At 45.1% G+C, this 13,093-nt stretch overlaps 1 protein-coding gene across 1 annotated transcript; it reads right to left on the bottom strand.

The window, feature by feature from the left end:
- Positions 1 to 11,087: 11,087 nt before the first annotated feature.
- LOC136463647 (photosynthetic NDH subunit of lumenal location 2, chloroplastic-like) lies at positions 11,088 to 12,791 on the bottom strand. The gene is made up of 2 exons (XM_066462619.1): positions 12,157 to 12,791; positions 11,088 to 11,789 (listed from the first exon to the last, which is right to left on the bottom strand). Exons 1-2 carry the CDS (start codon positions 12,691 to 12,693, stop codon positions 11,691 to 11,693), a joined length of 636 nt encoding a protein of 211 aa, XP_066318716.1. The 5' UTR covers positions 12,694 to 12,791; the 3' UTR covers positions 11,088 to 11,690.
- Positions 12,792 to 13,093: the final 302 nt, after the last annotated feature.

The following is a 13,093-nucleotide window of genomic DNA, read 5'->3' on the forward strand; positions in this document are numbered from 1 at the left end:
GAATTTGATAACACAAACATTGAAGCATATTGTGATAAAGTTGAGATTAAGCATGTGGTCTTTGTAACCTACACTCCACAACAAAATGGTATAGTAGAGAGAAAGAACCAGACACTAATCACCCTTGCAAGAACAATGCTTGATGATTACAATACACCTCAAGATCTATGGGCGGAAGCTATCAACTTTGCATGCTATGCATCCAACCACCTATTTCTCTAAAAGTTTCTTGGCAAGACCCCTTATAAGTTGCTCAATGGGAAGAAGTCGAACATCTCATTCTTCTGGGTGTTTGATTGCAAATGCTACATTTAAAAGAAGCGACAACACCTAGGGAAGTTCCAAAGACGTTGTAATATTGATTTTCTTGTTGGTTACTCATCAAAGTCCAAAGCATATCGAGTATTTAATCATGCCACCGGCTTGATTGAAGAAACATATGATGTGGAATTTGATGAATCTAATGGCTCCCAAAGAGCACATGAGAATCTTGATGATGTAGGTGATGAACCATTGAGGGAGGCCATAAAGAACATTCTGGTTGGAGACATCAAGCCCAAAGATGATAATGATGTACAAGTGATTGATCCACCCTCTTCATCAAATGTGCCACAAGATGATGATAAAGATGGGAGAGTAGAAAATGAAGATACTCATGTCTCCCATGACCAAATGGTGGCACAAGCCCAAGATGTTGATGCTCCACAACCTCCTCAAGTGGTTGATAGAAGAAATTCACCCCTACTACAAGCACATCCATAAGATCTTATCATAGAGAGTCCTTCAAAAGGTGTAATGACTCACTCTCAAAAACTTGCTTCATTTATTGAACATCACTCGCTTATTTCTTGTATTGAGCCTAAGAATGTAGAGTAAGCTCTTCAAGATCTGGATTGGATAAATGCCATGCATGAAGAATTGGACAACTTCACCCGCAATGAAGTTTAGACACTAGAAGAGCGACCACAAGATGCAAGAGTCATTGGAATAAAGTGGGTGTTCCACAACAAGCAAGATGATCAAGGCATCATTGTGAGGAACAAGGCAAGGCTAGTTGCAAAAGGGTTCTCTCAAGTTGAAGGGTTAGATTTTGGAGAGACCTTTGCACCGGTTGCAAGACTTGAAGCCATTCGTATCCTTCTTGCATATGCATCTCATCATGAAATAACATTATATAAAATGGATGTTAAAAGCGCATTTTTAAATGGCTTCATAAATAAACTAGTCTATATTGATCAACCTCCCAGGTTCGAAGACCCTAGATATCCTAGTCATGTTTATAGGTTGTCCAAGGCGCTATATGAGCTAAAGCAAGCCCCAAGAGCTTGGTATGAGCGCCTTTAGGATTTCCTCATTGAGAAGGGCTTGACCATTGGCAAGGTCGACACCACACTATGCACCAAGAAGCTTGATGGAGAGATCTTCATTTGTCAAGTATATGTTGATGATATCATATTTGGCTCATCAAGTGAAGACTATTGCAAAGAGTTTGGTGAATTGATGTCGAAGGAGTTCAAGATGTCTATGATTGGAGAGCTTACATTCTTCCTTTGTTTTCAAGTCAAGGAAATGTAAGAAGGGATCTTCATCTCTTAAGAAAAATATACCAAGGATCTTCTTAAGAGGTTTAAAATGGATGAATGTAAGCCAATCAAGACACCAATGCCATCTAATGGACATCTCGACCTAGATGAGGGAGGTAAATTAGTTGATCAAACTCTCTACTGTTCTATGATTGGTAGCTTGTTATACTTGACCGCATCTAGGCCCGACATCATGTTTAGTGTGTGTATGTGTGCTAGATTTCAAGCTAGTCCTAAGGAGGCTCACATGGTTGTAGTTAAAAGAATTTTTAGGTACCTTAAGTACACACCAAGCATTGGTCTTTGGTATCCCAAAGGAGCTAGATTCCAACTTGTTGGCTATTCCGATTTGGATTATGCTGGTTGCAAAATTGATAGAAAAAGCATATCCAAAGGGTGCCATTTGCTTGGTAGATCACTAGTGTCTTGAACCTCTAAGAAGCAAAATAGTGTGGCCTTGTCCACCGCCGAGGCGGAGTACATTGCCGCGGGTGCATGTTGTGCACAAATTCTTTACATAAAGCAAACTCTTCTAGACTATGGTGTAGTTCTAGAAAGAGTACCTCTCTTGTGTGACAATGAGAGCGCGGTAAAACTTGCTAATAACCTGGTTCAACACTCTCGCACCAAGCATATAGATATCCGTCATCACTTTTTTAGAGATCATGTTGCTAAAAATGATATATCACTAGAAGGTGTAAGGACCGAGAAACAATTGGCAGATATCTTTACAAAGCCGCTAGATGGGGCTACATTTTGTCGGTTGAGGAATGAGCTCAATGTGCTTGATCTAAGTAACTTCACAAAAAAATAAGCTTTTGTTGTCCCTTGCATTGTATTGTAATATAAAACATGTTTAATTTTTAGTAATGCACTTAGGGCTTGTCTAACATGGTTAAGATAACTACTAAAAAACATGTGAAGAAGCTTAACCTTGGATCAAACTTGACAAGCAACTAGATTTTCTTTCAAGTATTGCATTGCATATGCATGTGTGTTGCTTTGCCGTTTCTTTTCGGTTATCTTTTGAGCATTCGCTGTGTTCATCCACAAATAGGGAGAGCATTTGAAGCTCCTATTGGTTATAAACCTATTCGGTGGCCACATGTTGCTCCTCGCCTCTTTTGTTGCTTATTTTTCTAAAATGAATTATAGTCGAAGGCAAATTATTTTGAAACAATTGAGGGTTTGAGAGGGGTCTCCCATATCTGTCCCAATTGGTGGTTATTTTGGTCTTATCAAAGTTGGGACTTGATTGGGAGAAAGCGTCGCAAAGAAAGGAGAGGAAACTACTATGGAAGATGGACCGGACGCAGGGATCGGACTCACCCATGGCAGCGTCCGGTCAGTGCATTAGGAGGAGATGCAAGCACTGAAGAAGATCGAATGATGAACAGTGTTCCATCCACGTCTGGTGATAAGTTGAATCCGTGTTCGGTCTGGGCAAGTTGGAACACATGAATGATCGAACTCAGAGCTACGTCCGGTCTAGGGTAGTCGAACGTGTTTGGTCATGTTTTGAGGCTCTCTAGACCTCTCTGTACTCGACCAGACTCCCTGGAGCAGGGTTAGGTCATTTTCACCTGTGTGTCCAGTCACAACTGTGAAAGCAAAATAGATCTATATTTTCTCTGTCTGATGCTAGGGCCCACACATACTTTTCTTCTTCTCCCTCACGCGCCTATGCCCATGCTCCTTCCTATTTCCATACATCGCTGTGACTCACCCATGCGCTAACCATTGCCGCAGCCACCGTGCATTCTCTCTGGCGCTGCCATCTTGTACTCGTACCATTGCATCGCCTCCATGCCATGCCCACACCTTTGCGCCACCACGCCCGTACCACACCACCACAACCACGCCACGCCGCCATGCTCGCCTAAACCCTAGCACCGCCACCGTGTCACTTCGTTCATGCTTCTGTGCACCCACACACAGTGTAGCCACCATGGCTGCCCGCTTTCCCCATGCTCGCACCCCTCCATCGCCGCCATAGTGCCCTAACCATAGCCACCATGGGTTGTCGCCACCGCCATCGTGGTCCTTCTGTCGACCTCACCGTTGATTCTCTTGACTCCAGCGAACGCATACGCCCATCCTTGGCGTTCCCTTGGCCGATTGAAATCATTCCCTAGTGACGTTGCTGATTCTCGTGTGGTGCCCCCATGCTCGGTCTCTCATCCTTTTGCAGGTCTTGGACTTGATCTAAGGTAGCAAGCCATTCCATCTGTTCACTTACCTAATTGCTTGCTTCTTTTAAGGACCATCGCACCTCTAGTATATAATGTTGCTTATGTATACTTCCTACTTTATCTTGTGCAGCAAGTTTGGATAGTGAGTTTGCTTGTCAGTGTTTCAGTAGCAGATAAACACGGGGCTAAGCCCGTGAGTATGGAATAGAGGCCAAGCCTCTTGAGTGTCAGACGACAGTGATCTAGGGGGAGTGTCAGTGGTCAGCGGTAGTTGTATCTTTTGGCAGTGAATTCTCCTAGTTTCAGTGGTTCCTTTTATTATCAAATATGGCTCATTGCAAGAATGTTAGGGGTGGTCCTGGTGATGGTGATGAGAGGCGTCCTCCTTGCCTGACAGCACAGGAAAATGGGAAAGGGCCAAAGAAGACCACTACATAGTGCTGTAGGAGGATTTCTATAATGCCTACCTCAATAGTGGTGTGGCATTCAGATCACAGAGAGTTTGCTTGTTAAAGGCTATAGTTGCTGTTGTAGGAGAGCAGATCCATCTCCACCTCAGCTACCTGCTAGGTCTAGAAGATCTTCTAGGATGGACTGGTCGGTATATTCCATCATGGGTCAGAGCATTTTATGCTTTCTTGTGGATTGACCCGAGGCATAGGTTTATTCACTTTGTCTTCAGAGGCCATGACTATAGGTTATAGAACCAGAGGACTAGAGAGATATTGAGGATTCTAGAGTCTCCTATTCAGATTCATGAGATCTGTTATGGAGAGATAGAGCCACCGAGATGCCCTCATGTCAGACTAGTACCACCTACAGACTTGGTCAGGGCTTGCTTCATTGAGCCATTTGGAGAGGGATCGAGATAGACACCGCGTGACCTTACACCTACAACTTGTATCCTTGATGCAGTCATGAGGAGGTCTTTGCTCCCAAGGAGTGGCTACCGAGAGGGACTGACCCGTATTCAACTTTGGCTAGTCCACTACTTGGTCTCTCAGGCAGTGTTTGACATTTGGGATGTGATGCTTTCAGAGATGGAGGATACCTTAGCAAAGGGTTTTAGAGGCCATCGTCAGTTGCCATATGCTCACTGGATCACATTTCTTATTAGGCAAGCAATTTCATAGATGTCCCCAGAGACAGTGGCTGAGTTGAGTGGTGCTACTATAGAGTTCCCACAGTACAATATGAGCCAGCTATTACATCATAGTCATGGGAGGACTCCTAGTGAGCCAAGCCATAGACTAGAGGTGCCAGAGACTACAGCTGAGTAGGACGAGGCTATCAGGGCCATTGCCGAGACAGAGCTAGAGCAGCTAGAGGCACAATAGAAGGACATGGTCAAGAGTGACTCGACTGATAGCTCAAATGAGGACTACCAGCCTATCCCACATATGCCACCACATGCACATGACAGAGACGCCGGTGGCTCAAGCTCAGCTCCACCATAGCCATAGCCACCGTAGACAGACCCCACATTGCTGGCTATACTTGAGCGCATGCGGTAGGACCATGCTCATTAGGCATAGGAGACAACAACTACCATTGCTCAGGTGAAGGCATGACAGGATCAGTTCCAGTAGCAGCAGCTTCTTGGGTTCATGCAGCATGTCTTTTCTACCATAGGGATTCCTCCTTACTAGCCCATGTTGCAGCTCTGTTAGCCTGCTACTACTACCCTAGTGACTCTAGTTGTATAGCCCAGTGGGCCTCAGAGTCAGGGACAGCCGGCTGCACAGCTTGCCTCACCTACCTAGCATATGTCTCAGTGGTTCACTTCACCAAGGACAGAGCGGGCTCAGCACTTCACTCCTATAGTCACGGGCTTCACTCCTACTTAGTCCACGTTAGTGCTAGTGACCGACATCCCTGTCTCTAGGAGTTTGGGTGCTACTTTCAGTGAGCTCATAGGATAGCCTACACCACCTGAGTTTCGAGTCCTTGCTCTGACCATAGCCGCTAAGGTCATAGGGACTACTAAGATGATACCATCCTTTGTTGCTTCGTCCAAGCCACCTTTGACAGTCACTCCCACTCTTGAGGTCTTAGTGATAGCAACAGTTCTGGCTCCACTTCCTACAATGACACCCTTTGAGCCACAGGCCGACCTAGCCACCGAGTCCACTAAGCCGACCCAGACCGCTTCACCTCCACTTTCAGTGATAGAGGGTCTGACCGCTCAGAGTTTAGGGTCCGAGGATGATGTAGCTCAGTTTTAGATCTCTCACCGCACCTTAGTGCCCGACTCGTCTGCTCCTGACCCGCCGTTCGACCCTTAGGTTTTGGTGCTTGACGCTAAACAGGGAGAGGGAGTGAGTATGTTAGATTTAGTGGGAGCGTGTGAGATGGACTCGATTTTGTGTGTGTGATATACTTAATGCATTCACGTTTACTCTCATGCATTGTGTTATGTGTGTGATTATGGAACTTATGTGACATGTGTGCTCTCAACTTTGATAATATGTCATGTCATTTCGTTATGCTCATTTGCTTTGCTTCCGTGTTTTACTCCGCTACAAATGAGCTTTACTTTGTGTACTCATTCTTATTTCATATCTTGTGAGTACATTGCATTGGCTTGGATCATATAAGCATGCCTAACCTTTTTTTGTTCTTATTGTCAATTGCTTATTTGAACAAAGCATGTTGAAGACCTCACTCATCTCCTATACATACTCGAGGTTGTGTTGTCATCAATCACTAAAAAAGGGGAGATTGAAAGCATCTAGGCCCCTAATTGGGTTTCGGTGATTAATGATGACATGAGATTACTGTGACTAATGTGTGTTTTGTAGAGGCAACTTGAGTTAGGTCATGGTCATGATGATTGTATGTGCAATTATGGTTTTCATGCCCCTATCGATGGAAATCATTTTGGTTTTCAAAGGATGGACGACAAGGTAAAGGATGGACTAGTTCTAAGTGTTGTTTGGCGTTGGAGAGACACTTAGAGTAGTTTAGGACTTTGTTTTTCCTTTAGCCATACTATTAAGGGTGTATGAACTAGTAGCTTGACCTAGGTGAGTCTAATGGGTTAGGTGTGGTGCACACTTGTTAAACTTAGCAATAGGTAGCTCAGGAATAGCCCTAAGATCGATTGAAGTCAAATTCATTCATAAAGGATCTTGAATTGGAAGTGAATGGAGGGTCAAATGATTGACCAGACAATGATTTAGTGTTGACTGGACTCACAGGTGCTGCGTCCGGTCAGTGTTCAGCGCACACAGTAGAAGCTAAGGAGAGATCGGACGCTACGCATTGATTGGGACCGGACGTGCCGGTGCCAACCAACTGTAGCAGCTAGGTCTTGGTGTTGATGAAGGATCAGACGCTGAACAGTGAATGACCGGACACTATGTTTGCAGCGTCCGATCAACATCAATAAGGTTATAGAGAGGAAATTTGGGGACCATACATGTCAGGTCCAGGAGGATAGGACGCTCATCTACGTCCAATCACTCCAATGGCCCTCTCTAACAGGGTGATGCCATGTTGCCGTTGGCTATTGACCGGCGCATCCGGTTACATGGACCTACGCGTCCGGTCACCCCAAAAAATGCTGAGTTGGACCCCAACCGTTATGTTTTGAATGGAGAGGTATAAATACATATCCTACTCATCCAATTGAGCTTCTATTGCCCATTTGTTCAGTTGAGAAACACCTTTGGAGTGCAAGGGAGAGCAAGATCCTAGTGGAGTGATTGAGATTTGATAATCTAAGATTAAGGACCGCATTAGTGCATAGGGAGTAGCAAGTGTGCATCCACCTTTCTCATTAGGCTTGTCTTGGTCAAGTGAGAGTTTGTGCATGTTACTCTTGGTGATCGCCATCACCTAGACAGCTCGGTGGTGATTGGAAGCTTGATGATCATCCGGCGGAGCTTGTGGATGACCCAAGTCGTGGTGTGAGTAGTTGTGGGTGATTCACCACGACGGAGTGTCAAAAAATCAGCCCATAGAGAGCACTTGATCCTTGCACGGATCAAAAGGGAGCTACACCCTTGTACGGGTGCTCCAAGCAGGACTTGTGGGGAGTGACGACTCTCTGATACCTCGGAAAAACATCGTCACGTTCCTCTCTCTCTCTTTACTTTGAGCATTTACATTTGAGCAATTCAATTTATGTCTTTACATTCTTAGAATTGTCATGCTAGAGTAGGATTGGAACCTAGGATGCAAAACTTTTGTGTAGTAGAACAATAGAAACACTTCTAGGCACTAGGGGGGGAAATGGGCTAACTGTATGGCTTAATTAATGAAAGAAATTTAGAATTAGCCCAATTCACCCCCCTATTGGGCATCTTGATCCTTTTAGGCCCAAATCCATTGCAAACAACCTCTCAAATGTCAGAGTGAAGACCTATAAGATAGGCTCTCATTAATTGCTTCCACTTGGCAAAGTTAGTCCCATCGAAATGAGATAACTTGCCCACGGACACATTGATGAAAGACTTCCGATCAAGGTTAGTCATAGGCATACGATGGCATATTTATTGTTGGAGTCGACTTTGCCCTTTCTTTCTTTTCCTTCTTGCCCCCCTTTGACACTTGGTAGGACTCATCATCATCTCCATCTTCGGAACTACTTGAGATGTCACTTGATGATACATTGGTTGCCTTCTCTTCTTCTTTCTTCTTTTTCTAGCTTCTCTTCTTTTTATTCTTGCTTCTCTCTTGAGCTTTCTTTCTTCTTTTCTTTGCTTCTTATCTTTAAGCCTTTGCTGCTCCTTCTTCTTCTTTTCTCTTACTTCTCTTTTTGCTTTTCTAGCTTCCTTCCTTTTTCTTCTTTCTTCATCATTTTGAGCTTTCTCGGTATCGATAGCCTCAAGCTATGGGAGTGTGATATTGCTTATTGTAGAAGCACTTATCTCGCTGCTGTCGGTGTTATGCAACTCCACATCCTCCGGATCAATGTCCACCGGCTTCACGCCACTAGTACCTCCTTCGGGCTCCATACCTCACACGGTGAAGCGCACACGAGGTAACCTACTCTGATACTAGTTGTAGATCTTTGTTAGCCTAGAGGGGGATGAATAGGCCTGTTAAAACAAAAACTCAAGTAGATGTTAAATTTCATCCGTGGTACTACCGCTCTGACCTCGCGGCACTGTCGGGCTATAACAACGGCACTACCGCACCTACAGACAACTTCGAGTCACAGTTCAAAATGAGTGAATGAAAACTTAGATCAAAGAAATTCCTTAGCTTCCTACAGGTATGAGGTTCACATATCGAGAGCTAGGAGTGGTAGGAACTCCATACACAAGTAGATCGGCCACAAACCCTAGAATCTACCTCAACAACAATGTGGAATGCAAGTGAAGTAAATCAAGCACAAGGTGACACAATGATTTATCCCATGGTTCAGCTCACCACCAAGGCTCACCTTGTGTTTGATTTACTTCACTTGCATTTCACATTGTTGTTGAGGTAGAATAGAGGGTTTGTGGCCGATCTACTTGTGTGTGGAGTTCCTACCACTCCTAGCTCTCGATCTGTGAACCTCATACCTGCAGGAAGCTAAGGAATTTCTCTGATCTAAGTTTCCATTCACTGATTTTGAATTGTGACTCGAAGTTGTCTGCAGGTGCGGTAGTGCCGCTCAGCGGCAGTGCCTCTTTCCAGGTGCGGCACTGCCGCACAAGGCAAAACAGCAAGGGTAAGAGTGAAGTGCTGGCTGTCTTGGCTGAGTAACTGAGGATGTAGGTGTAAGATAGAGCACTTGGTAGCACATGTTAGCTTAAGCATTGTGTCCCCCTTTATAGTACGACTTTTCCTATACGTAAATTCAAAATATAAAAGAATTTAAACCTCCTTTGAGTTTGAAGCCATTGACATTTGTAACTGGGGTACCTCCGCTTCGTATAATATCCTTGATTATATATTTCCTGCTTGTCATCTCAATAAATCTCATTAGTCCTCTAATTACGTGGTCATTATCACAAAAACCCATAATTAGGGCTTGATTGCACTTTCACAACTCCCACATAGTCGGGTAAGTCTTGCAAAGTACATTGTGTACTTAGGGTTTTATTCCCCCCTATTGCAGGTAGCACGTGGATGCTGGAGCTGACAGTTGTGTGTAGATACCTCCTGGTGGGCTCAGCGAGGAAATCCTTCTGCTGCGATCGTAGTAGTTTTACTCTTATATATTTCTACTCCTACTTCAATATTCAAAATTGTTTACTTCCACTGCTTTTGTATAAAATAATCCTTCTGTTGTTGCTTATATAAAATATGTTTTAATGCTAATTTTATGTAATCTTGTGATGTATGAAATGGTTAATAAATGATGTAAGCTTTATTCACTTTGTTTATGATCCTCATGAAAACGTGGATTTTTCGAGTCTTCTCGTGGGGTGTACTCGACAGACTACCGGGTTTAACTTGATCTCTTATTTACTTAGTGTCAAATGGCTGACAAGTACACTTGGAATTAGGTTAAATTGGGCGTTTTTGCTACAACCGTGTGGGTGCCTGAGGCTGGCAAACACCTCCGCGGCACGCATCCGCAAGCGGAGCAGGTGACTAGAACCCATGTAGGACCTGGGGATGGGCGCGGTGCCCGGGATGGGCTGCTAGAGCGTGGGATGGGCATGGGTGCGGCAATGCAGACACGGGGGCACTAACGCTGGATGGGATACATTCGGGTCATGGGATACGATGCGAGATAACGTGTGGAAGCTGTGTCCGGATGCGCTGTCCGTCTGGACGTCCGAGCGCTAACTCTTGCATATTAAAAATAGGTTCTCAAACATTTTTAAGAAACAAGAGACTTTCTTTAAAAAAATATAACTTTTTTAATAAAGTCTAATCGATCTCTTTGAGCTATCAATGTGGTTCCATTATGTCTCTCGCAGCTGATATGGGTGCCCCAAAACTACTTTTAAAACCACACAGAAGCAAATTTGAACGGCATAAAAAAATAGATAAGATCAGTAAATCGGTAAGAGAGAATCGTGGCCGAGGATCAAGCGAACATTTCCTTTTAGCTTAGAACAACCTGATTGGGCTGAGAGAATCATAGCCTAGGATGGCCCGTTTGGTCGTTTGACTTTGTTTTATCTATAGAGCAACGAATAATTCGTCTACATTTTAGTTTCCATTGTTGTAGAGGATTCAATACGCGCCATGTGATCTTAGCATTTCTTCATCAATGAATTCTTGCATCATACATAAAAGGTTTATCTGCAACAAAACCTTAAACAATTCCTTTGTCTCAGCATGAAATATTTTACAACATTTTTTTATAAGTCGGAGGGGGGGGGGGGGGTGTTTGGAGGGAAATCCCCTCTGGATGATGGCTCTTAAATAGCCATATGGTTACAAATACACTTTCGGATTTTGTTGGTGCTAAGAGTACAAAAGCGCTAGTTATTACAAAGCACCAAATCATGGCAAACTGGCAATGTTCTTGCCATCTCGTGGTAGCCGGGCACCCCATTGGTAAGCTTTAGCTCGTCGTGGTTCACTGACAACACCACAACCAAGAGGCTGAACTCCGCGACCTCCACTCCCATGGTGATGGTTAAGCTTTGAAGTAGTTTTGCCGGTCAGGCCAAATGTTAACATTCTTAGCTGAACAGGATGATGTTTTCTCTAAAAAATGCGTTGAAAACATTCTTAACCAAATTGTACAATACCATCTTCGTCCACAAAAGAATACAATTCTCATTTCTCAAGGAGTCAGACAGTTTAAACTTTGACTAATGAAACAAATATTATTAGATTAATTATAAAATATATTTTTGTAGTAAACTTTATTGAAGATAAAAAAATGTTAACACTATTCGTTATAAAGTTGGTCAAACTTAAACTAGTTTGACTCGCACAACTAACATAGTTGTGTTCTTTTATGGAAGGACGGAGCACGTATATCATAGAACTACTTATAAAAAATATATGTACATCAAGCGAGGAATTCTGCCACGTCATCCAGCGACTTCAACGTCTTCTCGTAGAAGAGGTAGGACTCGTAGACCTTGGGAGTCCGCACGAAGCGATCGAACTGCACAAGACACGCAAAATGCAGGACGCGAAATTATTTGAGAAAATTAGATTTCAGAGGCACTTAGGCCGCGTTTAGAAGCCAAAATTTTTTGGTTTTGGGCACTGTAGCTCGTTTGTTTGTATTTGGTAATTAGTGTCTAATTATGGACTAATTAGGTTCGAAAGTTTCGTCTCGCGATTTCTCACCTAACTGTGCAATTAGTTTTTTTTTCGTCTATATTTAGTATTCCATGCATGTGCCGCAAGATTTGATGTGACAATTACTGCACAAAAATTTTTGGAACTAAACAGGGCGTTAGCAGAGCTGTACAGCTGAGACCTCGGAAGCACAGCACAGGCTGTAATGTACGATTGAACCCACATACCTCCGTCATGTTGTCGACGAGCTCGTTCGCGACGCGGACGTAGTCAGCGCGTCGGCCGACGGGGACGCCGGCCATGGCGGTGGTGAGGTCGAGGCCGAGGTACTTGGACTTGAGGCGCACGTAGAAGAGCACGTACTTCCACGACATGGTCTCCAGCATGGGCCGCAGCGTGCGCATCCCCTCCGCGGTCTGCCGGATGCGCGCGGCCGCCTCCTCCGCGGTCAGCTCCGGCTCGAAGTACCGCTCCCGCACGTACGACCTGGTGCCCCACCGCGGCACGGTCCCGCCGGGCGTCGTCGTCGGCACCGCGGCCGCCTCCGCGGCCATCGCGGGCGGGGGCGGCGCGGGCCGGCGCGCGGACAGCGCCGCCGTGGCCGCCAGCGCCGTGGACGCGGCCACCGCCAGGCGACGCGTGGTGGACTGCGGCGGCGCCTGCTGCCTATCCGTGCCTGCGGTGGCGTCGGGCGGCGGGGGCCGCCGGCGGCGTTGTGAGGGGGACGAGGAGCAGATGATAAGGTGCCTGGCGAGCGTAGCCATGGCGAAGCTGGGTGGAGTGTGGTGCAAGTGACAGTGTGAGTGGAGTACTGGGGCTGGCTGTAGGAGTGTCTAGGACAGTAGCTGGTAGCCGCCGGTAGGAGATGGTTTTTCTGAGGTTGGAGGGAAGCCCGGCGGTTGCAGATATTATTATCCGCATTGGAGCCCTTTCTGCCGTGAATGCGCGCGCTTTTTCGTCTTTTGGTTCTGAGGTTCAGAAATGGATAAGGTGATCTAGCTATTATGTGCTAGCTGTTTGGTTGACGTATTTGTAACGTGATTCGATTAAATGGGTACGTAACAGATGACGTTAAATCATGTTTGTTTATTTAAGTCCAGCCATATTCAGATCACACTGGAACTTATACCGGCCTATTCAAACTTGTTACTGCTGGCACTTGAC

Source organism: Miscanthus floridulus, chromosome 7, assembly GCF_019320115.1.
Source record: "Miscanthus floridulus cultivar M001 chromosome 7, ASM1932011v1, whole genome shotgun sequence".
Classification (NCBI taxonomy): Eukaryota; Viridiplantae; Streptophyta; class Magnoliopsida; order Poales; family Poaceae; genus Miscanthus; species Miscanthus floridulus.